Source organism: Sardina pilchardus, chromosome 3 (assembly GCF_963854185.1).
Source record: "Sardina pilchardus chromosome 3, fSarPil1.1, whole genome shotgun sequence".
Lineage (NCBI taxonomy): Eukaryota > Metazoa > Chordata > Actinopteri > Clupeiformes > Clupeidae > Sardina > Sardina pilchardus.
Window position 1 is genome coordinate 29705381 of NC_084996.1, and position 25361 is coordinate 29730741.

Consider the following 25361-nt stretch of genomic DNA (forward strand, 5'->3'; position numbering starts at 1 on the left):
ATCCAAACCGATATAGCGTCCACCTGTATGTTGAATACGCATCTAAATGACTGCCACAATTTCTCGGGAGAGGACAATTATAAAGGGGAAATTACTTAGTTCCACAGAGCTGAAGAGAGCGGAGTCCTTAATAGCCTGTGTAGTAACCTATCTTCCTCTAATCACCGGTAGTCTCCTCAGACGACCTGTGGTGGATAATGGCCAAGATGAAAGCACCACTGGCACACATCTATTTTCCTACGCGGCAGTCCACGTATCAGCCTGCGAGGACGTATAGTATTACGCTCTGAAACAGTTATTTCATTAGTTTATCTATTGGAGAACATTTAGCCAAACTGTTTCCTCTGCAAATAAATAAAACAATCCAGCAGAAGCATTCCCCTACATTCCCCCTACATCTCTCCATCAATTTGACAGTTGTAACTAAGCTATGACATAAGTCAGCAGAATGACATACAGTAAGTATGCTCTCTGAGATATTCTCAATTTAAATATTGTGTTGAATAAATTATAACAAAACAAGCATTTCATCCGTGAACATATTATCCAAATGAAAACACCTGAATAAACTCCAAAGGCATCTGACAATAAAGGCGCACTTATCTTATGTACTTTAGGATTAAAACACATTTATTTAGCAATTACAACACATGTATTCATTGCAGCAATTACAAAGGTAGGCCTACCACGTCGACATTATAATACTTAATCAAATGTATCCTGCATGCTCACAAAACGCAACAAATTATTAGTAGCCTATCAGTTAGGATATTAGCAGCCAAAATAAAGTTACAGGCCTTGCTTGCCATCGGTCGGCGAGGGTGCCTTGTGTTGCTGTTGGTTTGAAATAAACGATTAGATGGGTTTTAGACAGATCCGCCACCTTTTCATTCTGAGATCAAGTTTCCTAAGATGCTAGGGGTGAAAAAGTTCCTGAGACAGCCCCCGGTCGGTGGAAGGAGGGACTCACTCCACTTAAACGTGAACATGTTCGAGCTATGCACTGCATCCAGCACCTCCCCAAAACTTTGGAGTATAAAAGCTTGGGGAAAAAGTTGGTTAAGGCAGTAGGGAGTTTCTGTAGGGGTCTGGATTGGAGTTACAGAAGACCGGACCCTACCTCGTATGATTGGACTCTAAAGGGGGACAAAAAAGAACTTCTCTTGCCTCAAAGAGTCTACATGTCTAATATTTAGACATGTTCAGCTTTGTGGATATTCGGTTGGCGCTGTTGCTTAGCGCAACAGTGCTGTTGGCAAGAGGACAAGGCGAGGACGATCGTGAGTAAACTTTTTTTGAGACTCCTGTTGTGGATGAAAGCTTGATGGTGCTTCTCAGAAACAGGGAATACAAGTGATAATCGTACGGACTGAGGGACTTCTAAAAAGAAAAGGGTCTGCTCTTGTCAGGGTGACCCGGTGCGCATCTGTATCCTATTGTCCCAGTCATCCTCTTGCTCTCCTCCACCAATAAGCACTTTATTTCGTTATGTTACAGAGATGTGTGTGTGCGTGTATTTTTGGATAGAACGTTCGTTTGCCTTGGATGGGCCTTTTTCTTTTACTGCACATGCATGCGCGAGTACTTAGAGGCAAGTTGGCACAGGTTTCGGGGCCCTGGTCTCCTCGCGCTATTTGATGTCCCCGAGCTACGTTTTCACAGCTGTGAAGAGTTGGACATGGAGATAGACGTTAGGAGGACAAACAATCCAACAGTGCACTTCAGATTTATTTAATTCTTAGAAGATACTGACATTCGACAGGGTGTCAGGGTACATTTGGGGGGAATTTCTTTATCCAGTCAAGCATAATAAGTTCAAGAAAGACAGCTCGTAACTTTGATGGCTTAGAGATATTAACACAGATTTTTTTGTAGGCTACATTGCTACTGCATCCACCTGACCTGGTAATTTGGGTTTGGATGGATGGAAAACTAGGCAACAACTTGAATATAAACGGAGTGCTAAGGTAGAACGTTTGCAAAACTTTAATGAACAACACGAAAACGCTCGGTCAGTTTGTTATAGACATCGATGCTTTGTTGGAGGAGCCCTCATCTCCACGCCTGATATGGCTTTAACATCTGTCTGTAAACTAAGACATATTAGTGGTGTACTTGCGCCACCCGGTGGATATTACATGAAGTGCATCATGTTGGGAATATCGTTTCACAAGGATTCGCTCCGCCCCCCTCATTTTTTCCACGATAATTGAAAACACATGCAGACATTTCAGACTTTCCATCAAAGGAAAAACGTAGATCACTGCCAGGCTGACAGTATTCAATTATTTAATCATAGACGACGTGGAACTAGGCCCAGGCCTTCTTTTTTAGGACCTGCATAGGCCTGAACCAGACATTGAATTTCCTCCACCTCTAGCCTACTACAGTAGGCTAGCCTACGAGTCAAATATGCTATTGGCTACCTGTAGGCCTATACAGGCATTTTAATGATGTTCTATACAGAAAATCAACAGTCATGAGATAACACACTCCAATATTTTGTAAATTCCAGCCATAGCCACTCTGGCAACGGATAGAACCAGATTGTGATAGGTTAGCCTACTATACATTTCAAAGTGTTAGGAATGAAGTTTATGAAGAAATGTTCAGAAGTTCCACTCTCAAGCTAAACAATTTTTGTGCTCCTTCTCATTATAGGCACGGGCGTGAGCTGCACGTTGGACGGTCAAGTCTACAATGACAGGGACGTCTGGAAACCCGAACCATGCCAAATCTGCGTGTGCGACAGCGGCACCGTTATGTGCGATGAAGTCATCTGCGAAGAAGTTGTCGACTGCCCCAATCCAGTGATCCCACACGACGAGTGCTGCCCTATTTGCCCCGACGACGGTACGAATCCTGACCGCACCTGACCTACATGGCCCACAATTGTAGGCTTATGATTTTTTTTGGGAGAGGCTCAGCATATCAAGCCGAATCATTGCCGTTTCTCGGTGGAGTAACGTTCATGGATAACCTACCATGGGAGGACCTGGATATTAATCGTTATCTGTCATCCTCTGCCCCTCGTCAGCCATCTTTTCCAATGGGATTATACATAATGGCTTGGGCCAAGTCTGTTTTGTGTTGTTGATTTATTTATTTGTTTATTTGTTTATTTATTTATCGTTGTTTGTTTTTCCGTTAGGCCTATAGTGGCAACATAGGCCATTATATGGGACAATTTACTGGGTTTACAGTAGAATAAATGGAGCAAAAATACAACAAAATGCAACTAATAAATTAGAGTTACAGCATCAGAATAATGCCCGGAGAGAGGAAATACTGACAACTTTCTCTGTGATTTGAGATCATGACTTTTTTTTTTCTCTGTTATTTTTATAGGTCAAGGCCAGGGAACCGTTGAGGTAATTAGCTTCTTTATGAATGATTTATTATGTAATGCTTCACCCATATTATTATTGACATTATCATTATTGATTACATATTGATTATTATATGATTAAATGCTGTATTTTCATCTACATAGGGACCCCGTGGACCCAAGGGAGACAGAGTAGGTTTCTCCTCTTCACTTCAAGCATGCTTTCCATTTTCATTTAGATATGTATGGCTGTATTGGGATGTTTTGCTTAGACTGTGTTCATTGAAGTTGGAACACCACAATGTTATGCTTTTATGGAGGTGTTTATTGAAAGAGATCAGACCATCAGAGTCAAATGATCATTTCCAAAATTGTTACACTGTTGACAAAATAGTTGAGCTTTTTGGTGTTTCAGTATTGGGGTACTTTAGGGGGTATTTTGGGGTACTGGGGTACTTTTGGGGTATTTTGGCTAATCATCCAGATAGATAATACATACACATCCTATGAATAAGCGGAGATATCATATTATGATGTATTCTCTATATATCAAATCTGTATAATAACAATGTATTAGCAGATTGACTGCCATTTATCAATGGTAAACAGTTGAGGAGGCTACTTGACTCCAAACATCCAACAAATCTCTAAGAAATTCCCCTCATCTCTACTTCTAAAACAGGGCCCCGCCGGTTACCCCGGAAACGATGGCATCCCCGGCCAGCCCGGCCTTCCCGGACCCCCAGGCCCACCTGGACCTCCCGGCCTCGGCGGAGTAAGTCAACTCTCTCTCCCAGATACAAAAAGATTGACCCCAAAAACCCTAGAGGTCAGAGGTTAGCCCTATAACTCCCCCCCCACCCCCCCCCCCCCCCCCCACCCAAGAATTTGCACACCTTGGTCACTCATGCTGCCAGTAGACCAAAGCCTCAGGGACTGTAAGCAGATGCTCAAGAGCTGGTGCAGGTTAGAGAACAGAGTTCAGTTCAGCACCAGAGTCCTGGACAGCGCTCTGGTCATCTCACCTAGAAGAGAGCATGCTGACCCACAGCCTGTTAGGTTGCTGCTTCTCTATACATGACACAGAATTAGGTCTGTGTATCTATAGCTGCTGACTTCATTTATCATGGTGAGAGCCAGTCTTATGTCTCTCCGCACACTGACAAAGTAAGGTAATACGTTAACACTCCTTTGGAAATCAAACCAGGAAATGGGACAGGGCAACATCTGTTCTTTCTCTCTCGGTCTGTAATCTAGTTCAAAATCTGTTGACACATTCCATCACCTCTGTAACCTCTAGTCACATTGAACACATTGGTTAGCATAGCTGCTTGGAAATCCACACAACTCACACACCAAGTGCAGAAGCTGCTCTTAGAAGCATACATTGTGGTTGTGGCAAGTATGGCTATACTGACACCTGTTTTAAAACTCTTAAAGCATTACTGACCCCCTTAACCCTTGTTTCCCACAGAACTTTGCTCCTCAGATGTCTGGTGGATTCGATGATAAGTCTGGCGGTATGCCCATCCCTGGCCCAATGGTACGACAATACATGCAGCCCTCACTCCTCACTAGCACACCGATACACTGTTAATTTCTGTATGGGCCAGTATGGGCCAATACGACATTACAGTGACACAGACTACACAAACACACAGTGTCACTGTTCATTCCTGATCAAAAGAATGAGCCTGCAGTACAACGACACATACGCTATATGTGACAACACGTAGCTGCACTTCACACAAGCACACACACTCACCTTCCGTTTCTAAGAACAGTATGGGCCAATGGTTCATCACACAATACACACACCACTCGAACACACACATTCAGTGTTCATGCATAAGCACAGATACACTTTTCACTTAGCTGCCCTAGCAGGCCTTGTAGGAAGATGAGACATTCATGACAGCCCATAGAGACTTGACATTTGAGACTGTGTTGATAACCAATACAAGGTCAACCCAAGGTCAGCTATACATAATGGGTGAACTTTGTTGACCTATTTATGACTTTAATTTGACCTGAGTCACCTGGAGGTCACTTGTACTGAACATTACTTTTACAGTATAACTTGTATAACTTTTTGGCATGTTATACAGACATGCATCACATATAATGCTAAAATAAGATCATGTTGCAACACTTTTTGAAACGTTTTTCTTTTGCCTTTTTCTCTCCAGGGCCCAATGGGTCCCCGTGGTCCCCCTGGACCTCCCGGTAACAGCGTAAGTATTTCCTCTTTTTTTGTCTGCCTGTCTTCTCCTCCTTTTCTTGTGCCTTTACCAGAGGTTTTGGAGTTGAGCCCACCATGAGGTCAACCAGTGAGTCTCCTGCTTGGGACTTGCAGTGTGGTTGATGGCGTGCTGCTGATTATAAAGCAAGCACTCCAGCATGTAGCCAACGGCACATGATGTCTATTGCAGCCAAGACTGGATTAGTTGTGTTTCCATACAATTTTGTCCAATAATAAGTATTATTACACTAGTCTATTTTACTGCATTTATAAAGCAGATTTCAAAGAATGTTAACAATAAATACTGGCAGTTGATCTTTTGTTGGATCTTACTTGTAAATATAAGTATGTATACTTTTTTGATATCGCGAGGGAAATTCGGTCTCTGCATTTATCCCAATTTGTGAATTAGTGAACACACACAACACGCAGTGTTGTTTTCTATGATGTACCTTTAGTGAGCGCTTTTGGCGATGCCGGAAATCTGACCTCTGACCTCTTTGCCTCCTTACAGGGACCTCAGGGTTTCACTGGCCCCCCTGGTGAGCCTGGCGAGGCTGGTGCTCCTGTGAGTACACACACTGATACACAAAAACACACACCACGCAAAACGGCATTCACACACACATTCTGACAATTTCACTGCATTTTCTTTGCATTAGTAATCATATGCATGTGACAAATAAACGTCCTTGTATCCTTGCACATGCATGTTCGCCTGTACTGGGCGAACAAGAGAACGGACATTTTCCTTCTAAGCAACTCTAGCAAACGCTAGGTTTAAATAGGGGAAAACAGCAGCATTGGATTTTTAAATTGCGATTTTCTTTTACATCTCATGATATGATTTTCATGATATCAGAATCCTGGAATGTTCAGACATTTCTTAAAAGGTCACTTACATGAACTTTGACCTTTGACCCTGTGACCTAGACTTTAATGTTAGCTAATGCTAATATAAAAACAATCATATAATTAAAGGTGCAACTGCTAAGAAATCCACAATTCATACATACATCATATCATATACAAACACACACACACACACACACACACACACACACATATATATATACTGCTGACACACATGTGGAAAGTTCAAAGTTCACACACATAGTCTCTTACTGAGGGCTTTTTGTTTTGTCTTGTTTCATGTAGGGTTCCATGGGTCCCCGTGGTGCTGCTGGCCCCCCTGGCAAGAACGGAGAGGATGTAAGTTGTTTTATGCCTACACATTCTCGATTTGATGTCATACCACAAGATAAACCAGATACTTGGCAATAGAACCACAGAGATGCCAGGATATACTATTCGTCAAAGCTATCAGTAGATTCTGTGTTCTCTTCGCTGTGAAGAAGTAAGACTGACAACAGACTGCTCAATCAGCATCAGATCTAGACAATAACAGCATTTTATGTGAAGACATTTCTGGCAATAGTTTACTAAAATATAGATATGTGACAGATCATAGTTAGAACCATTTCAAAGATATAAACAAAATGGGTTATTCAGTGTTTTTCATACAGGAATGCAGAGGGCCTGGTGCTAACTGCTTGTGTTAATTTAGGTCCTAATTTGTGCCCTCTTAACATCTTTCTTTTTTCCTTGTTCAGGGTGAGCCTGGCAAACCTGGTCGTGGTGGTGAGCGTGGACCCACTGGCCCTCAGGTGACTTAGATTTATAAAATAAAAAAATTATATATTTTTTTTTGTTTTGATAACACTTCAGTGACTCTGTTTAGACCTTCACATCTACCCTCAATCACAGAGATAGTACAGACAATAGGAAATGACTAAAGGATGCCATTTTGAATTAGATTTATGTTCCACTTAATTAGCACCGTTCATTGCACATCACAATAAGATAACCAAATGCTCTCTCTGTACAGGGAGCTCGTGGATTCCCCGGAACCCCTGGACTTCCTGGAATCAAGGGACACAGAGTGAGTAATTCTTTACATAACAGGGGGAACCCCGACATACTGTAACAAACCCATCAAGCCCATGAACGGCTTGTCATGTGGAAGAGGTTCTATGTAGGAACTCAAGGATTTTGTGGGATGCTAAGAAGAGCCTAAGTGGCACAGCTCTGACCATAGTTTTTCTTCAGAGGTCACTGATTAATCTCCCGCTATCCATCTCTTTCAGGGATTCAGCGGTCTTGATGGAGCCAAGGGAGACTCTGGCCCTGCTGGACCTAAGGTGAGTACTGCAAAATGACCCACCCCGACTTATTACATATACACTACATTTCCCATGATGCAGTGTTTTTAATATCTTCATTTTCTGGCATACAGGGAGAGGGTGGTGCAGCTGGAGAGAACGGAACCCCCGGAGCAATGGTGAGTAATCTGTCTTCATCTTTCCCTCACCCTGTCCCACACAGACATGATCATAGTCGGATGACCCCCTCCTGACTCCACTGTCACTTTGCAAACATCATTAACTCCTGTTGTTAAATACACATCTTAGCTAATATAAATAGACAACAATACATTACAGTAGTGTTTGATATTTAGTTTAAAATATCCAAACTGTTATTGAAGTAAACCACTGTGAATTGAAGTTGAACATATCTTTTGTCTTTTCCTCTCTTCTTAGGGCCCACGTGGTCTGCCTGGCGAGAGAGGCCGTAGCGGTCCCTCTGGAGCTGCTGTGAGTATGATGTTTACAATCGAAAAACTGTTTGAAAACTGGTTGAAACCATGGCTCAGCGCCACTGAAATCTTTTTCCAGACCTGAAAGAGACTCTCTTAAGATGCCTTTATATCCACACTTATTAAGGACTAATTATTGACCAGTAAATTTGGTGATCAATCCAAGCCCTTATGAGCAGTTAGTTTACTATTTTACAGTAGTTCTAATAGCTGAAAGTTTACACAGACCACACTTTCTAACTGAATACATTTTTGTCTACTCCCAGAGTTATGCGTTCCATACATAATTCAGATACACAACTGTTTGTTCTCTTTATGTTAATGTAATGTTATTCATCTGTTATTGCTGTGTTTTGCAGGGTGCTCGTGGTAACGATGGTGCTGCTGGTGCTGCTGGTCCTCCTGTAAGTTTTACAATCAAAGCAACATCTTTTGTCCTATGTGTTATTAATATGTTATAAACGTCAGAGTTCATTATTTCTTTCACTGTTGTTGTAAACATGTTATGCATGGAGCCATATAATGTCTTCCCTCTTCATTACAAAAAGTATTAACACTTACGCTCATTAATAGTGTACTGTTAACTGATTTTCAATGTAAATGAGGACCGTACATTAGATCATACTCAAAAATTAGTTAGCTGAAAGTAAATGTGTAAATGTTTTCCATATTTTTCATGTTTTGACTGTTGTTGTCTTTTTTATTATTATTTCATTTTTAGGGCCCAACTGGTCCCGCTGGTCCTCCCGGTTTCCCCGGTGGCCCTGGAGCCAAGGTAAACAATCACGATCATATCACAGAATATTTGCCAAAACCTACTCCTTCACTAAAGTTTCCCTCACACCAAGATAGGCCTGAGTAGCCAGTCAGTCCAAAACTATCTTGTGGGATTCAGCATGTAAAGTTAAGTGTATTTAGTCTTAGCCAGATGTTTTCATTGTGAAAACCATGTACAGGTAATTGACAGGGAGTCTTGACATTATTATTATATATTTTTTTGAATTGAGCCAGTAAATGTATAAAGTCTAAATCTATCTTTACATAGAAGTACCCAGAAAACGTATTATAAATATTGAACACAGACACAACTGCGATCTGTGTTAGTGGAAAAGTTATTTTTGTTTGTGGAGAGCTTGATTTGCTGATCATTGCTAGAGGATGAAGAGGCTTTGATAACATCAATTCTTGCCAGAAGCCTGAAGAAAAAAACAGCCTTACAGTATGTTGAATCATAATGGTCATTCTTTGGCCCAAGGCTCTGTTATAAAAGGCTCATAATGTAAATCTATCTATCATTATCTATCTTCATTATCTACCTTCATCCCGCTACATCCCCCGTACATCACATTGCAGCGTGTGTAGCATTTGCCTTTAGGCAGCTCCTTCAGACGAGTCACAGCAAGGGCATGTAAGGTCATGGTCTCACACTCTCAGCCCAAGCCTGACTGTGTATCTTCTCACCCCCACAGGGAGAGGGTGGCCCTCAGGGAGCCCGTGGAGGTGAGGGACCTGCTGGAGCTCGTGGTGAGCCTGGAAACCCCGGACCTGCTGGCCCTGCCGGACCTTCTGTGAGTGGACATAACATGTCCTTTTTGTTGTTGTTGTTTTTGTTGTTGTTTTTGTTTTTGGATATTTCTTTTGTTGTCTTGTATGTTGCTCTGTGTGTGACCTGCGGAATGTGTTGATTAGTTTGCTGCACATTTAGCCACTGCTAACCTGGCTGCTGCCATTTTTTTTTTTTGTCTTTTTGCCTTCTCTTTATGACAGGGAAACAACGGAGCTGATGGTAATGCCGGTGCCAAGGGTGCCCCTGTGAGTAAACCATTTCAGTCTTTTAAAGACATTTCTGACTTTATTTTGACATATTTCGGACATCACTGTACAGCTTCTGCCAAGCAGTGGAGTCACTGTTGAGTAACTGAATCTCTGCTGCCCCCTACAGGGTGCTGCTGGTGTTGCTGGAGCTCCTGGCTTCCCCGGACCTCGTGGTCCCCCCGGAGCCGCTGGTGCACAAGGTGCCCCAGGACCCAAGGGAAACACTGTAAGTGTCCCTATCACACTGTTATTATACATCAGAAAAATAATAAATTTGACATGAAATTGGCTAATTTGAGTATTTTTAGTTAAGTTAGCTCAATGGATAATTGTCAATGCCACGCCCACATACTTTAGTATTTGCTTTTGATACAAATGTCAATTCTACTGTATGTGTAAACTGAATGTATCCATTTTTTGACACCAGGGTGAGGCTGGTGCCCCCGGAGCTAAGGGAGAGCATGGTGCCAAGGGAGAGGGTGTAAGTATCTCTACACAAACACTATTTAACAATACTGACCACATAACGCATATCCACTTATACACCTAAATGTAAATGAATTATCGATGAACGTTATTTTAGTGATTAGTTGTCTACAACATTTTTTCAGTTAATTAATGCATAAAGGAATCCCTCCCTTATATTACACTCATTTGACACCTTTCTTCACCGTTTCACATCTCTGGCAAAGACACACCTGGCAGAATCATCATGCACCTGCACATATACTTTAAGATACTACAGTACTAGTCAGCCATCTGGTATCTCTCTCAGCAGTCCCTAACCCTGTCTGTCTCTTATGGCTATAGGGCGCTCCTGGAGTCCAGGGACCCCCCGGATCTGCTGGTGAGGAGGGCAAGAGAGGAGCTCGTGGTGAGCCCGGTGCTATTGGATCTCGTGGAGCCCCTGGAGAGCGCGTATGTAACCCCAAATCTCACCTCTCATCACCCCCCTGTCTTTCTCCATCCCATCTGACATCCCCCCTCATCCCCGTCCACGTCCAGTTCTGTGTGTTTTCTCTTCACAACACAAATTGACATAATCTTTGAAAGTTGTTGATTGGCATGAGATTGGACAACACAGTAGTTTGTTCATTAGCAATAGCCTACTGAAAGGTAATGTTAGATGTACACAATTCAACTTACTGTTAATGGGCTGGGGAAAAACTAGTAATAAATATGGGGATTACTTGCCTGAATCGTAGTTAGTCAAAAAGGAAGAGACTATAGAGATGGTGGTAAACAAACATGGATTCATGACATGGTCTTAATTTAAACCATGGTCATGGCCCATAAAACATTTCTTAAAACATCACTGACTACCAGTATGAGGCAGCAAGGACATTTTACTTGATGCACACATACTATACTGTAAAAAGCCTGTGACCTTGGTTAATTGGCTTGTTTCAAGTATTGCCACCTTGGATCTGCAGTGGCTGCAGCTGAGATGAACTTGTCACTGGTTTATTCCGGATCTCTTGATTCAGATGTTACAGTAGTGCGTTTGTCATGGCACTAACATGTATCTGTATTCCTTTCTGACAGGGTGCCCCCGGAAGCCGTGGTTTCCCTGGTGCTGATGGATCTGCTGGCCCCAAGGTGAGAATCAGAAAACTTAATTGACAGACTGATTGATTAATTTATTGATTAAGCATAACATGGCATAATCTGAAATCTTAATATGGATGACTAATAAGTACTTTTGTATTAAGGCGGAAAAAACATTGTGTCTGACAGAAGGTCTTCCTAGTCTAGTCCTAGCCTAATCATTTTCTGATCACTTGAGTTCAGGGTGGTGACATTGTTATTCCTCTCTTTGCCTCTAGGGAGCCACTGGTGAGCGTGGTGGCCCTGGAGTTGTTGGACCTAAGGGTTCTTCTGGTGAGTCTGGCCGCAACGGCGAGCCTGGAATGCCCGGATCCAAGGTGAGCGAATAAGCAGAACATTTCAATGTTCAAAGTCTCCAGAGCACAGATCAAAGAGTGTCTTATGTTAATTGGGTTTGTGATCTTCAAAAACAATTTCAGTTGCTCAGATGAATGTAATAATTTGCCAAAATTAACATAGCAAGAGAAAGTAAATGTAAAACAATAAAAAGTTAAACCATAACAACCACAGCACCCTTAGAGAAATGCACTGCTTTTTTAATGCCCACACATGGGATATTGATTTAGGAATAGCAAAGTTATCAGCCATTTGGGAATGATGCACGTTGTACACTATTTGTGACTCCTACAGCATTTGACCTTGTTTTGACCTTTCCTGCTTCTTTCCCTTCTTAGGGTATGACTGGCAGCCCAGGTAGCCCTGGACCCGACGGAAAGCTGGGACCATCTGTAAGTAAATCCTCTACGGCATTTTTGAAACCACTTTACTCAAGCTACCTCATGCTAAATGACATCTTATTTCCTCTCAGTGTTAGCTTATTCCACATAACAACACTTCAGCTAAAATGCAGAAACCGACTCATTTGTTTCACCAACAAGCACACAAGGCTAGCCAGCTACTCAACATATCCTACATAGTTATACAGAGTATGCATTGAGTACTCATACAATTCAAAGTATGTCAAAAGATTTGTTTACATTTTGAATAAGAATTTGTACTGTGAGGAATTATTTTAAAGTCTTTGTAAATCCATGGACAGATCTTTGCATTGTTAGATAAGGATGTTTATTGAATGACATTTTATGGAATAAAACTTCTGTGACTCATGGATTTCGCTCTCATCTCATCCTGAATCTTACAGGGTGCCCCTGGACAAGATGGCCGCCCCGGACCCCCAGGCCCAGTTGGAGCCAGAGGTCAGCCTGGTGTCATGGGATTCCCCGGACCCAAGGGTGCTGCTGTAAGTACCAACACATTTCATGACCATTCCAAAATGTATTCCAAATTCTAGCCAAAATTTGGCATGGTCATTCTCTTTCTCACCCACTCTGCCTCTCAATTTTCCATCTTAGTGTTGGTGGTTTCTCTCTTCCACTCTGTTATATTTACACAGACTATTATATATCGTATTGAGATTTAACCAGCACTTAATATGCAGGACTAAGATTTGATATTATTTTTTTGGTGCAAAATAAGTATGCTTTTCCAGCTATTCAATTACAATTCATGTTAATATACATTCACAGATTTATTGGGAATCTGTTGCCTTATTTTATACTTCCTTGTTGATGCTGCATTAATTCCATGTCTCCATGTCTAGATCTACAGTACATCCTAGATTAATCACAGCAACTTTTTGTGGTTGTCTTTAAAAAAAAAAAAAAATAGTTTGACAGCCTTAGTTGTAATTGTCCTCAGAGCTGACATGTTCTTTTCTTTGACAGGGTGAGGGTGGCAAGCCTGGAGAGAGAGGAGTGCAGGGAGCAGTTGGCGCCGTTGTAAGTTCTCTTACTCAGCTACTTAACACATAACTTAACTGATGTATTGGCTTAATAATTATGCAGGCCTTATTAATGTCTTCTTCATGTCTTATGGTGATCTTGCTGTTGTTCTATAGGGTGCCACTGGCAAAGACGGTGATGTTGGTGCTCCTGGTGCCCCCGGCCCCTCAGTAAGTGACATACTGCCCCACCATCCCACAGTGCTCTATGTTAACCTGTTCCTGCTACTATACAACTTTGGCAAACACTCAATGGCACAACACTGAAATGCATCAACATCCCACCATGGACAAAAGTAACTGACTATTACCAATAGTTATGGATGCTATTGTGTTCTAACAAAACGCTTCTCCATTGTCTGTTCCAATAGGGTCCTTCTGGAGAGAGAGGTGAGCAGGGAGCTGCTGGTCCCCCCGGATTCCAGGTGGGTGTTCTCTCCTTTGCCCTCTTCAGTAGTTAGATATACTTTGGGAGTGTTGTAAAAGTTAAATCACAGACTTAATGACTTATTTGGTCCTCCATTTTGTCTCTTCACTACAGGGACTCCCAGGACCCCAGGGTGCCATGGGTGAGCCTGGCAAGGCTGGCGAGCAGGTGAGTGCCCCAAGTGACTGGACACATAAATGTTCAATCAACTCAGTCAACTTTGATGTGACATCAACTTACTTATAAACAAAAGACAGGTGATAGTTAAAGAGAAAGTTAGCACCATCTATTAAAAAATGCTAATCTATGCTAATATTCCTCTCCTCTTCATAGGGTCTTCCTGGTGAGGCTGGCGCTGTTGGACCCTCTGGATCCAGAGTGAGTACTTCCCTCACAATCAGACAGATCTATCTGATAATTGATCCACTCAGCATCTATGGATCTTTTTGTTGTTTGCTGTCTGGATCCTTGAACGAAAAGCTCATGGCTCTTGTCTGGTCTTCCTCAGGGCGACAGAGGATTCCCCGGTGAGCGTGGTGCCAACGGACCCGCTGGCCCTGCTGGTCCTCGTGGTGCTCCCGGATCTGGTGGTAACGATGGTGCTAAGGTATGGGCACAAAGACCGTGGCACCGATCAATTCCGCTCTGTCAATGTATTGCTAATATTAGAGGCTAAACCAGAAGTTGACAGCCTCAACTCCAGCCAAAATAGCCTCAGCAGCTCACTGATGAGAACAATGTGAACTTCAGATCACCAGACCATGCACCCAGTCAAAACTACATAATAATGTCATTGAATTACCTAGTCTTGACCATAACTAACTACAACAGTTTCAAAGTGTAATTTTTAGACAGCTAGATAGATGACAACTCAAGCAAGCAGTAATGCCAATGCTAGCTCTCCAGCGCATAAGCATTGTTAGGAATCCTCATCTAAATGACTCATCCCATTTTCTCTCCTCTCTTCTCTGTTGCCAGGGTGATATTGGCGCTCCAGGTGCCCCTGGCGCCGGAGGAGCCCCCGGACTGCAGGGAATGCCCGGCGAGCGCGGTGCTGCTGGTCTCCCCGGACTTAAGGGCGAGAGAGTAAGTCCACCAGAGCATCTTGATAGATTATTGATTGCTTCAGTACATTACTGTGGGATTTGGTGACATATTCCTACCTCACCAATGTACAGTAAAGCTAATCCTAGGCTTTTATCACTGTGATGGAAGTGTTCTTCCATTATGCCTTACCTAATAAGTCACTGTGGACAGAAGTAGAAGACATGATTGAATGTAAATGTCAGTGACAAAATCGCCCACCATGACAGTCACGTCAGACCATCCGCACCCAAGACAGAAGCTGGGTCCAGAGTGGCTTTCACCCTGAATGATCTACACAACTGTAGAATAGTTCCTGGAGTACTTATGCTTATTGATTTTTTTCATTTATAGGGTGAGCATGGTGCCAAGGGACCCGATGGTGTAACTGGTAAGGATGGCGCCCGTGGTATGACCGGACCTATTGGACCCCCTGGCCCTGCTGGTGCCCCTGGTGACAAGGTGAGCCTCCTTTGAGCCCACTTTTGATTGTAAACTTTAAAACTGTGCGTTAACATACATGATTGACCACTGTTGTTTGCCTTAGCATGGGCTAGCACTTCAAGTCTTCTTTTATTCTACTTAGGGTGAGGGTGGTGCTTCTGGACCTGCTGGACCTACTGGTGCTCGTGGACCCCCTGTGAGTATATTTCACAAACTCTTCTAGAGATTACACAATTATGCTGATAGTCAACAGCAGTAGAGTAAAATAAGACCAAAAGAATTAGTGTCATCATCCGTGACATTATTTGTAATAGTGCTCCAGGCTACTGTATCAGAGCACAACATTTGACTGTTAGCCCTTCATATGACTAACTCTCTCCCGTGCTCCTTCTCTTGCTAGGGTGAGCGTGGAGAGTCTGGTCCTCCCGGACCTGCTGGATTCGCTGGACCTCCCGTGAGTATCAAATCAAATCAAATCAGGCGCATTGGCCATGTATACTTGCTTATACAAGGAATTTAGTCTCTACATTTATCCCATCCCATCCGTGAATTACTGAACACACACAGCACACAGTGAACACACAGTGAGGTGAACACACTAACCCGGAGCAGTGAGTTGCCTTCATTTAGCAGTGCTCGGGGAGCAGTGAGGGGTTAGGTGCCTTGCTTAAGGGCACTTCAGCCGTGGTCTTGTCGGGGATCAAACCGGCGACCTTCTGGTCATAAGCTCGAAGCCCTAACCAGTAGGCCACGGCTGCCCCCAAAAGCCAAATCCCAAATGCTACCCACACTCCCACCCACACAGCAAGCCTGTCCACCTTAACATCCTTCCACATGATATCCTACTGACATGTGCTTGGGTACTGTGCTGTATGAAGCATCACTGTGCTGCCTATTGACTCTGGTCTCTTTCCACTTTCTCCCCATACAGGGTGCTGATGGTCAGCCAGGTGGCAAGGGAGAGTCTGGTGACACTGGTTCCAAGGGTGATGCTGGATCTCCCGGACCTGCCGGAGCTACTGGTGCCCCTGGACCTCAGGTAGGCAACTCCATTCACCTCAGCCACCACCCCACTAACAACTTGCCCAAAATAACAGGCATGTTAAGAGTGGGCATGTCTGACCATATAAGGCATCTCCAGAGCAAGTGCAGGGATTCATCCATTAGCAGAAACACCCACCTTGCTAATCAAGGTGTTTGAAGACACGGATCAGTCTTATGATCAAATCAGTGGTGCACCTGTGTGGTTAGGATAAACACCAGAAGCCTTCATGGACAAGACATTCCTTTTGAGCTGTGTGCCAGAAATATCAAGTATAAACAATATTTGGCAGGTGTTAAGTGCCAACTACAGCATACAGTAGTCATAGTCATAATCCAGTGCAGGTGATCGTGGTGTGGTCTATGTACCTCACCTTAGCAATTGAGACAACAGTTGACTGGATGTCTTAATAGCCTGTGTGATGATTATGCCTTGAATTTTGATTAGCCAATTTGCTAATTTTAGCTATAAATAATCAAATAACAACATAGTCATGTTCCACACTGGTTAACTGAACTACTTTTACTTTAGCACACCAAAGCAATTATGATTCAAAAAAGAATCTGTACACAGTTCCTGCATATGTCAGACAGTCACAAGTAACACTACTAATATTAGACTATTATTTATACCTCCTGTTTATTAATACATGTTCACGTTTACACAGGGTCCCGTTGGTGCTACTGGATCTAAGGGTGCCCGTGGTGCTGCTGGACCTCCCGTAAGTATATCCATTTTAAAACAAATTTAAAATAAAAATATTTCTTGCAATTACAATAGGTGTGCCCAGACTCTTGGCACTCAATCTCATGCATCACTGGATAATATCTACATGTTTTTCATCAACCAGGGTCTGTGAGTTTGACTTAACTTGGTTTGTTTTTTTATTCCATGCAAGGGTGCTACTGGATTCCCCGGTGCTGTCGGTAGAGTTGGACCTCCCGGCCCCTCTGTAAGTAGACCATTTCTAACAGTGCTCAACCTCGATAAAAAAAACAAAGCATGTTGCTCACAAGTTCCATCAAAATCCTGATTAACCCATCCGGCATTCATCACTTTTCAGGGAAACAACGGCCCAGCTGGACCTCCCGGACCTGCTGGCAAGGAAGGACCCAAGGGTAACCGTGGTGACACCGGACCTGCTGGTCGCCCTGGCGAGCTTGGTGCTGCTGGTCCCCCTGGCCCATCTGGAGAGAAGGGAGCCCCTGGTGGTGACGGACCCAATGTAAGTCCCTCTTAAACAACATCTAACCTCTAACCTCAACATCTAACCTAATCTCAGCTCAATCTGTTGTGTTGCGAAACAGGGAAGACAGCTTAGCTTGCAGACAATAGTCAACAGTCAGGACATTCAGAACACACAATAGTCATATAACCTTGGACCACACGTATACAACAAGTTCCAGCAAACTAAACTTCTGACTAAATTAGTACTTCTCAGTGTAAATGCCAATACAGAAATCCATCCTTTGGCCCTTCATTATTCCATAGTTGATCTGCATTCTTTGGTATGTGGCTAACATGATAAGCTCTGTCATTGCTCAAGAAACTAACATGATCTCTGTTTCATTTATTTAGGGAGCCCCAGGTATCCCCGGACCTCAGGGTCTTGCTGGAAGCCGTGGTATTGTTGGTCTTCCTGGACAGAGAGGCGAGCGTGGTTTCCCTGGTCTTCCTGGAGCAATTGTAAGTATTTCCCTCAACAAAGTAACTTGTCAAACCTGCATACCACCAGATAACACTGTAGCTTCTTCTATCATAATTCTGGGTATACAGGAAGATATTGAAGACCATTCCCTAAAATATAGCCTAGTTTCTCCACACATTTCCTTATGCCTTGTGTCAATCAGAACAAAGGTGTTTTCTTGAACGCTCACATTTTTCATTGTCTGCTTTAGGGAGAGCTCGGCAAACAGGGAGCTGGTGGACCTAGCGGTGAGCGTGGACCTCCCGGACCCATGGGACCTGCAGGACTTGCTGGACCCCCTGGCGAGGCTGGTCGTGAGGTGAGAATCCTGTCTGATATCACCAAGACTTCACTCGGACTTCACTCCTTTCAGTGTGTGATTCAGATCTGTTTGCAGTGTTGGGGTTCACTTGGACGAAGTAGTTTCCAGTACCAAGTCTGAGAGGATTTCTTAGTCATCAGAAAAATAATGATAATAATGACCAAATTAAGTCAAAGCGCATCTGTTCACTCCCAACAAAGGCCGAATGTCAGAAACGAAAAAGGACAAAGTCAAGTACTCAAAATCACTTCTTCTCTGTTTCTCCTAGGGTGCCCCTGGAAACGAGGGAGCTGCTGGACGTGATGGTGCCGCTGGCCCCAAGGTTAGAATGTCACTCCTTTGGCTGCTGTGCTTTGTACAGTTTCATCAAAACCTATGAGTGTACCACACCAGAACCTTATTCTTTTCACTAACTTGTCCCCCATTGCCTGGTTCCACCATAGGGAGAGCGCGGTGAGACCGGTGTTTCCGGAGCTCCTGGTGCCCCTGGACCCCCTGGTGCTCCTGGACCCGTTGGACCTGCTGGCAAGACTGGTGACCGTGGAGAGTCTGTGAGTGCTCACGAAGCCAACAACACATCTGACTTAGGCCGACCAGTGGAGACACTGAAAATGTATTGAATTCCAAGAGAATGAACAAGACAGAGTAGGACCCTACCTAACATTTGCTTTTCTCTCCCTATATCTGTCCATCTCCAGGGCCCTGCTGGTCCTGCTGGTGCTGCTGGCCCCGGTGGTCCTCGCGGACCTTCTGTAAGTACCCTTCCATTCTCCCTGAACATCTGTAGTCTAACCTCTATCCCACTCTGGGAACCAATGTGTATTTCACTGTATCTGGGAAATGCACTTCAGGATCTAAAACCAGATTTGATGGATACCATGATTTCTTCATAACATCTTACAACATTACAGTATATAAATATTTCTGCTATTCATGGAAAGTTCTTAGTCTTTGCTTTAAAGTATTCAGATGTTGGTTTCAGTTAAGCATGTAGAGAACATCTTTTTTTGTTGAATCTGCTGTTGGAGTGCAATTGAATTTAACTAACTTCACCTCCTATACTGTACATGGCAGGGACCTGCTGGTGCTCGTGGAGACAAGGGAGAGGCCGGCGAGGCTGGAGAGAGAGGCATGAAGGGACACAGAGGATTCACTGGCATGCAGGGACCCCCTGGATCTCCTGTAAGCCTACTTGCAATCCTTCACTTGCACTGATAACAAGTTACATTACATTACATTACATTAATTTGGCTGACGCTTTTTAACCAAAGCGACTTACAACATGGTAAAAACATTTAAGCTTTTTAGAGCACTTCTAACAACTAAAAACCACAATAAGTGCATCAATAAGTGTAATAAGTGCATCAAAGAGTGCAATTGTCTGTAGTAGTGGTGCTATGAGTTAGTTATAGCTACAACATACCTGCCAGTCACACTGGAGTAGGCCAGTGGTTTGAAACATCTCAACTTAGCTCCTCACTCTTGCTACTCCCCCATGCTCTCAGCTAATAACATGCATTTTCATGTTCTAATGACTGACTGACATCCTGGATGTTCTAGTCCTGATTTTGGGATTCTCATAGCTTCTGATGGATTGAAGAGGGAAACCCTCTTCAAAAGTGTAACAGACTTTTGAATGACAATTACCTATGTTCGTCTCATGCTTCTGATAGTCGTATTTTATGACACACTTGTCTAGCTGTACTAGCTGTTTGTTTCTTAGCACAATAGATATGTCACTATACTGCACTTGCAGTACGGAGAGTAAATTGTTATTTTTGTGAATAGGGATCTTCTGGTGAGGCCGGACCTGCTGGTGCTTCTGGACCCGCTGGACCAAGAGTATGTATATGTTGTATATTGTTACAGTTTGTTTTAGCATTGTTATTATTTCTGCACTTCCGAAGTATTGATATGTACATTGATATGTTTGCAGTGTAAATGAACAGAAAAAAATGTCTCTATGCTATGTAGTCTCTCAGCTATGTAGTCTTCAGGAGAATGTATTTGATAAGACTATCATTGCTTGCAGCTAAACTACAGGTATAAAAGTACTGCAGCTGACTTATCATAAATGCATTGTTGCAGTCTACTTAAGTAATCCAAGACAAATGTCTCTTAATACCAATTAGGCCCACTTTATCATAGTAGATATAGTCAAGGCAAGTGAACAAGACAGACAACCAAGCTTGAATGGGAAATTAGGTATCATATTGGTGTCTCTCTTCCAAACACCTAGGGACCTTCTGGATCTGCTGGATCCGCTGGTAAGGATGGCATGAGCGGTCTGCCTGGACCAATTGGACCCCCTGGACCTCGTGGTCGCACTGGTGAACTTGGACCCGCTGTAAGTCAACATCAGCCACTTCTGCTGTGCACCCCAACATTCATAACAAGAGGTTTCAAGTCTTGCTTGCTCTAAGCACTTTGCTTTCCTTCCTGTTGTTCTTTAGGGTCCCCCCGGACCTCCTGGACCCCCTGGACCTCCTGGTGCCCCCGGTGGTGGATTCGACCTCGGCTTCATTGCCCAGCCACAAGAGAAGGCTCCCGATCCCTTCCGTTTCCGTGCCGACGATGCCAACGTGATGCGCGACCGCGACCTGGAGGTTGACACCACCCTCAAGTCCCTGAGCCAGCAGATCGAGAGCATCCGCAGCCCCGATGGCACCAAGAAGAACCCAGCCCGCACTTGCCGCGACCTGAAGATGTGCCACCCAGACTGGAAGAGCGGTAGGTGTCTGGGGTCTAGTTCATTGAGCACACTGTTTGGTCTTTCATGAACAATACCACATATTATAGTGATTTACTAGTATCTTTTAACCAGTGTTTTTTTTATATAGGCTAGTTTTAAAAGTTAACATTTACTATATTTACTAATACTAATTTTTGACAGAAAATATTATTAGTATTGATTTTTTTTTTCTCATTCAATATTTCTACCTGACAAAATAATGGTTGTACCTGAAATGACTTCTCACACTACTTGCATGAAAAAGTTTAATCTAACACTTATATTGCCCCATGTCCCCCAACCAGGCGAGTACTGGATCGACCCCGACCAGGGCTGCACTCAGGATTCCATCAAGGTTTACTGCAACATGGAGACTGGCGAGACCTGCGTCTACCCATCTGTGGCCGACGTTCCCAAGAAGAACTGGTACACAAGCAAGAACATCAAGGAGAAGAAGCACGTCTGGTTCAGCGAGTCCATGTCCGAGGGCTTCCAGGTAAAATCCTTGTCCCCATTTAATCCAATCGTTCAAATTGTATCCCGCTTCATCTGAATACCACTTCCTGTACATTCAAGTGTTTGTTGGTAATTCTACCCTCTGATGCCTTCTTCCCATCAGTTCGAGTATGGCAGTGAGGGATCCAAGCCTGAGGATGTCAACATTCAGCTCACCTTCCTCCGCCTCATGGCCACTGAGGCCTCCCAGAACATCACATACCACTGCAAGAACAGCATTGCCTACATGGATCAGCAAACAGGCAATCTTAAGAAGGCTCTGCTCCTGCAAGGCTCCAACGAGATCGAGGTCAGAGCCGAGGGCAACAGCCGCTTCACATACAGCGTGGTCGAGGACAGCTGCACGGTGAGTTCTTCGTTCCTTTTAAAGTTATCTCTTTCCTTTTTCCCTGTTGGTATATGAATGTGTCTGAGGCTTTAAAGTAGAATCTTTGTGGCAAATATCTTGTTCAGATAAAATGTGGAGGTAGTCCTACACTGGTTCAGTAGAGTTATCTCTTCTACAATGGTGACCACCGTACGAAGACAAAATATTTCTAGTAAAGCTTGTTGAGTCTTCACATAATAAGATAAAACAATGAAGAATTAACCGGTTTTACATAAAAGATCTGAGCTACCTATAAAGATCTGAGTTACCTGAGGAACTGACTGTCTTTGTTTTTGTTGTCATCACAGTCGCACACTGGTGCATGGGGCAAGACAGTCATCGACTACAAGACAACGAAAACATCCCGTCTGCCTATTATTGACATCGCTCCTATGGACGTTGGTGCACCCGATCAGGAATTTGGCATTGAAATTGGCCCAGTCTGCTTCTTGTAAAAAAGAAATCTGGACTTGAAATTGTTTGTGTGTTTGTGTGTGTGTTTTTTCTAGCAGTCATCTCTCTAAATCCTTTTCCTATGCATTAAAATACCCCTCAAGTTTGATTTGGCTGTCAGAATGGTCCACTTGCTTAAAACTGCGCTTCTGAAGACAGTGGTCGTGTGTTATCGAGATTTTTTTTTTCCTGGGACCACTATGTCATGAACACCTACACCGAGGACACTTTAGAAGACTCATTTGTTTCACTGGCAACAAGAAAATAATTTATACTTGTAAAGCGTAAAATCTCCCCCCTGGAATTAAAACATCAGATACAGGTGACTTTTTTTACCACTGCGGAAGGACAATGAAAAAAAGAAAAAACAATGCTTTGTACCATGTTCAGGTGTTAAATAAATATGGAAAACGACTGTAAAGTGTCTTGTTGTTCTACCCTCCAGGACAAGCAACCACCAAAGGAAAATACCATTGTTCTGTCGAGTCACATGGCAAGCATCCGTAGAGACAGGGGTTCAACTTCATTTTGAAATCTAATGGCTACCTCAGACAAGAAATCAACTTTACCCAGTATTAGACAACGCCAGGGTAGATTTTACACGATGCAAGTATGATTGAAAGGAGCAGATAACAGCTGTGTTGGTGCTATATGAGGCCTTGTTAGTGGGATGTATTAGAATTCTGCTTTTGGAAGTGATGTTTTGTTAACATTCTTGCTTACAGGGCCTTTGGTGCTAAGAAACCAAATGATCTTGCTGTTCAGTTGTAACAGATGCCATCTTTTTAAAGTTTGTGCTTAACTTGAGCCTTGGTTAGGGGTAAAAACTACAGCTGTGATGCACACAGTCTTTGTTAGTGTAGAATAAGCAGGTGGATTTGTCAAACCTATTTTGTTTTGTTTTGTTTCAAACACCTTTTTTGACACTTTTTGGTTGTTGTCTTTTGTTTTTCTTTTTCATCCCCTCTTTATGTTGTCCAATTGCCTTTGGCAATTACCCTTTAGCCCTTTTGTATTTCTTTTCTTTTGTTTTTGACAAAAGTTTTAGGAAAATGAGAACAGGAACAAACTGAGAAAGTCCAACTATCATGAGAGAAGCAGACACACCATAGGGGGATAAAAAAAACTCAAGAGGATCTGTACCTATTTTGTATATGTATAATAATTTGAGATGTTTTTAATTATTTTGGATGCTGAAATAAAGCATGTTAAGTGGTCGACCTTATGTTTGTCAGATGTGATCTTGACTTATCCCTTCACTGCCCAAAGGACTTGAATGAAGCACGGCTTGCACCTGTTACAGTTGTTTTTTGACTGAAAGGAAGATTAAAAAAAATCTCAGAAATAATTGTCTTACAATTGTACCTGTTTCTTTGACCGTCAGTGTTTAAAACCATTTTCAGTCAATAACATGCTTAGGCTATAGCTTCAGTACAATGAGTTTATTTCAGGTTCGGAAAACCACAGCTAGTAGTACTGTACTTTAAGCCCACCTTAATTTGGAACATTGACCCTCTGCAGTGGTTGTCTGAGCTTACCTGTATCACAAGCTTTTTTTTCTTTTCGTTTGAAGAGTTGTTCAACTTGTTCAACTCCATGATTTGAAAAGTACAATCCTTTGTATAAATCCAAAGTGTAATCCGACAAATGTGGGGGTGAGATACTTGTCCATTTAGAAGTACGAATTTCAGTTAAACGAAAATTCGACTGAATTTAACAAAGTCTTAAATCCTTAGCGAAAGTAAACATGTCCACTGTAATTGACGTCACGGGATGTTACTGAACTAATGCTACTTTGTTGCTGCATTCACGTGATCTTCTTCGGCCTAAGCATCAAATGGTTTCATCTTTTATTTTACCCGAAGAGATAGAGCTTATCAAACGTCGATTTCGAGCGATATTTCCAGGCTGTGCTGTTTAACTTTAGACTCAGAAATAGAACTGAATCGAACTGTAAGCTACCTCTGGCGTTTCTCCTCTCCTCCTCTGGAAGTGCTTGGTGTGCTGTCGTGTTAGGTTCCTCTCCTTGGGCCTCCAACAAAGGGCCCGTTGTCTTCATACCTTAATGGATTTCTGCATAGTTTGGTTTAAGAATGTAGGAGCCAAAATGATTTCCTCCTGGTCCTACGTGTTAAGAATTTTATCAGTCAGTCAATATGATGGTTATATGCTGTTATTGTTATTGACTGAATCATTTCTTTTATCCATTCTTCACAATGTTATTGGCCATTTTGCAGTTTAGGCCTATTAGAGGGACTGCAATTCACAGATGTTTTCCGTTATGAAAACGTATTGCTGTGTTTGCTTTGCTTTGCTTTGCTTTGATTGTGTGTGTGTGTGTGTGTGTGTGTGTGTGTGTGTGTGTGTGTGTGTGTGTGTGTGTGTGTGTGTGCGCACACGCGTGTGTGCGTGTGTGAGAGAGAGAGAGAGAGAGAGAGAGAGAGAGAGCGAGCGAGGGAGGATAAAGATAAAGCTCTGGTCTTAAAATATAATTGAAAGGCCACCAAATCAAATGATATATCTCATTACAGGTGATTGCAGCTGGCATAATGGCTACTGATTGTACCTGTACATTTTTGTCAGATTTATTTGAATGGCAGATGGCGCCATCTCGTGGAGGTTAGGCTACTATGCAGCCTCTTACACCCACCCCCCAGATTCATCTTATCCCCAGGCTAGGCCATGTCAGAACTCCTCAGTGCATCATCTTAACCTTTATCTGGGTGCTATTTGAGGTATGTTTTGTGTCTTTGTCCTGCTGGTAAATGCATGACCTCTGATGACAAAGCAGGGCTGTAGGAGTACTTGAAATGTTTCAAGCAATTCAGGATGTCATACAATAATACATGGGTAGCAGCAG

The 25361-nt window shown here is 43.0% G+C and overlaps 1 protein-coding gene across 1 annotated transcript; it reads left to right on the forward strand.

The window, feature by feature from the left end:
- Positions 1-1075: 1075 nt before the first annotated feature.
- Positions 1076-23726, forward strand: col1a1a (collagen, type I, alpha 1a). Its single transcript, XM_062532750.1, has 51 exons — positions 1076-1280; positions 2662-2853; positions 3349-3371; positions 3494-3520; positions 4011-4103; positions 4803-4871; positions 5518-5562; positions 6085-6138; positions 6729-6782; positions 7184-7237; positions 7459-7512; positions 7718-7771; positions 7867-7911; positions 8171-8224; positions 8586-8630; positions 8948-9001; positions 9696-9794; positions 9994-10038; positions 10169-10267; positions 10469-10522; positions 10852-10959; positions 11587-11640; positions 11868-11966; positions 12324-12377; positions 12791-12889; positions 13374-13427; positions 13547-13600; positions 13801-13854; positions 13971-14024; positions 14190-14234; positions 14365-14463; positions 14835-14942; positions 15294-15401; positions 15526-15579; positions 15784-15837; positions 16315-16422; positions 17093-17146; positions 17324-17377; positions 17489-17650; positions 18004-18111; positions 18324-18431; positions 18703-18756; positions 18878-18985; positions 19133-19186; positions 19509-19616; positions 20223-20276; positions 20674-20781; positions 20888-21164; positions 21471-21661; positions 21785-22027; positions 22357-23726. Exons 1-51 carry the CDS (start codon positions 1199-1201, stop codon positions 22501-22503), a joined length of 4332 nt encoding a protein of 1443 aa, XP_062388734.1. The 5' UTR covers positions 1076-1198; the 3' UTR covers positions 22504-23726.
- Positions 23727-25361: the final 1635 nt, after the last annotated feature.

Bases quoted from the DNA above. Each gene is read 5' to 3' on its own strand.
- col1a1a (XM_062532750.1), top strand. From the start codon at position 1,199: ATGTTCAGCTTTGTGGATATTCGGTTGGCGCTGTTGCTTAGCGCAACA. The intron at 12,890-13,373 runs GTAAGTACCAAC...TTTCTTTGACAG, and splicing joins CCGGACCCAAGGGTGCTGCT to GGTGAGGGTGGCAAGCCTGG. The intron at 20,782-20,887 runs GTAAGTCAACAT...GTTGTTCTTTAG, and splicing joins CTGGTGAACTTGGACCCGCT to GGTCCCCCCGGACCTCCTGG.